Source organism: Takifugu rubripes, chromosome 21 (assembly GCF_901000725.2).
Source record: "Takifugu rubripes chromosome 21, fTakRub1.2, whole genome shotgun sequence".
NCBI classification, from domain to species: domain Eukaryota; kingdom Metazoa; phylum Chordata; class Actinopteri; order Tetraodontiformes; family Tetraodontidae; genus Takifugu; species Takifugu rubripes.
Window position 1 is genome coordinate 19,325,545 of NC_042305.1, and position 2,500 is coordinate 19,328,044.

Below are 2,500 nucleotides of genomic sequence, written 5' to 3' on the forward strand. Positions count from 1 at the left end.
TGTCTCGATGTCACGATGTCACGATGTCTCGATGTCACGATGTCTCGATGTCACGATTAGGTTCTCGAGTACGATGTCACGGTGTCTCGATGTCTCGATGTCTCGATGTCACGATGTCTCGATGTCTCGATGTCACGATGTCACGATGTCTCGATGTCTCGATGTCACGATGTCACGATGTCTCGATGTCTCGATGTCTCGATGTCACGATGTCACGGTGTCACGGTGTCTCGATGTCTCGATGTCACGATGTCACGATGTCTCGATGTCACGATGTCACGATGTTGAAGCTACGCGCCGACTCACGCTGGGGTGGAAGCTGAGCTGGGACAGGTTGTTCCGGGGGGTGAGCTGCCACGTGTTCTTCAGGCTGAATCCGACCGCACTGGTGAAGCGCTCAGGTGTGGACACGAACCCCCGGAAGGTGCTGCGCGTCAGCCGCACCGGGCCGTCGTAGATCTGGAAGCCTCGGATGGGAAACGTCCTACAACAGAGGCAGGTTAGCGGTGAGCTAGCAAGAGCGCAGCAGCGTCGATTAGGATAAATCCACAGAAGTCCTGAAGGATTCCAACAGATTCCAACAGAAGATTCCAGTCACATGAATCCGGCTTCAGTTGAGTCGCTTGTTCCAACAAAATCTCTGAAGGCGGCGAAAATATGTGGACGAGGAGAAACGGAACAAATCCTGTTTAGCCCCCCCTCCCATCACCCCCCCTCGCTACAGCCCCCCCCTCGGCTACAGCCCCCCCCTCCCATCACCCCCCCTCTGCTACAGCCCCCTCCTCGCTACAGCCCCCCCCCCGCTACAGCCCCCCCTCCCATCACCCCCCCCTCGCTACAGCCCCCCCCTCGGCTACAGCCCCCCCTCCCATCACCCCCCCCTCTGCTACAGCCCCCCCCCCGCTACAGCCCCCCTCGCTACAGCCCCCCCCCTCGGCTACAGCCCCCCCCTCGGCTACAGCCCCCCCTCCCCATCACCCCCCTCTGCTACAGCCCCCCCCCCGCTACAGCCCCCCCTCGCCCCCCCCTCACCTGTTTCGTGGCAGGGTCCGCAGCTTGGCGTCCACCCCCCCGAGGCCCCAGTACTTGTTCTGGCCTGCGTTGGTGCCCCTGTTCCGGCTCTCCCCCACGAACAGAGACTGCGCCACCTCCTGGCTGGAGCCCTCATCGCTTGGGTAGCTGCCGTCACTGGAGATGGCAGGAGGGGGGGCAGCACATGGCCCAGGAGGGGAGGATCAAAGGGCAGCACAGGGCCCAGGAGGGGAGGATCAAAGGGCAGCACAGGGCCCAGGAGGGGAGGATCAAAGGGCCGGGACCAGAACAGGAAAAGATCAAAGCATTTACACGTCTGCGGCTCTTTGAGCTTCTGTAAAGCTGCTGATTATATTACAATATTATAATGATTCAGGTGACGGAAAAAAGAGAAACGACTGTGCGAAAGGCGAAAAGCCCAAAAAAGCTAAAAAGACAAGTTGGTATATTGATATATATATATTAATATATTGACTGATATATGTATTGACTGATACATATATTGATTGATACATATATTGATTGATACATATATTGATTGATATATCTATTGATTGATACATATATTGACTGATATATGTATTGACTGATACATACATTGATTGACACATACATTGACTGATATATGTATTGACTGATTGATTGATACACACCTGGCGAAGGACAGGCCCACGCCATTGTCCGCGAAGCTGTGGGAAGAACAAAGACCTGTTACTCACTTCCTGTTCCTGTAGGAGCGAAGCGGCCGGTGCACGACTACCTGGAGCAGGTAACCTCGTGCACGCCGCCGCGGCCCCACACACACACATTTAATCCCTCCTTTCATGGTGGTGCGGTCATGTGACGCGCTCACCCGGAGTTCTGGATGATGATGTCGCCTCCTCGTATCCAGGCTCCAACGTCATTGTTCTTATAGGAGACGAGCGCGTCGATGACGGCGGCGACTCGAGGGAGACGTGAGTCGGCCTCTTGGTGCGGTCGGAACCTGAGGAACCACACGAAGAGGTGACGGAACCTTCACAGAACTTCTGCGCTTTAACCTGAGCTGAGTTAATAATGTCTTTATTATTACTGAGATCTGGGACGCAAACATGGGGGGGGGCACCCCACAGGCTGAGGAGCCAACAAAGTATTATGGGCTGTTTAGCAAGCTCCCATAGAGCAATTTAGAAAGTATTAGACATTATTTTCAATATAACACAAAAGGGCAGACACACACACACAAACACACACACACACACACACTCACACACACACACTCACACACACACCACACACTCACACACACACACTCACACACACACACACACACACACACACACACACACACTCACAGACACACACACAGACACTCACACTCACAGACTCACACACTCACACACACACACACTCACACACACACACACACACTCACAGACTCAGACACTCACACACACTCACAGACTCACACACACACACACACACACAC

The 2,500-nt window shown here is 54.3% G+C and overlaps 1 protein-coding gene and 1 long non-coding RNA gene across 10 annotated transcripts in view; one reads left to right on the forward strand and one right to left on the reverse strand.

The window, feature by feature from the left end:
• Positions 1-257: 257 nt before the first annotated feature.
• The window catches only part of cemip2 (cell migration inducing hyaluronidase 2), a 20,562-nt gene continuing 18,319 nt past the window's right edge, over positions 258-2,500 (reverse strand). For all 8 annotated transcript variants that reach the window (XM_029829985.1, XM_029829983.1, XM_029829982.1 and 5 more), the window contains exons 13-16: positions 1,886-2,017; positions 1,686-1,721; positions 1,033-1,188; positions 258-484 (exon numbers count right to left, since the gene is read on the reverse strand). In XM_029829985.1, the coding sequence (XP_029685845.1) occupies positions 277-484; positions 1,033-1,188; positions 1,686-1,721; positions 1,886-2,017 (532 nt within the window). In that variant the 3' untranslated portion in view covers positions 258-276. The remainder of the gene's footprint in view (positions 485-1,032; positions 1,189-1,685; positions 1,722-1,885; positions 2,018-2,500) is intronic.
• Positions 1,635-2,500, forward strand: part of LOC115247631 (uncharacterized) — a 1,362-nt gene continuing 496 nt past the window's right edge. Inside the window, exons 1-2 of one of the 2 annotated variants that reach the window (XR_003886684.1) lie at positions 1,635-1,801; positions 1,949-2,081. This is a non-coding gene — a long non-coding RNA (uncharacterized lncRNA). The remainder of the gene's footprint in view (positions 1,802-1,948; positions 2,082-2,500) is intronic. The other variant, XR_003886685.1, reaches the window with a different exon arrangement.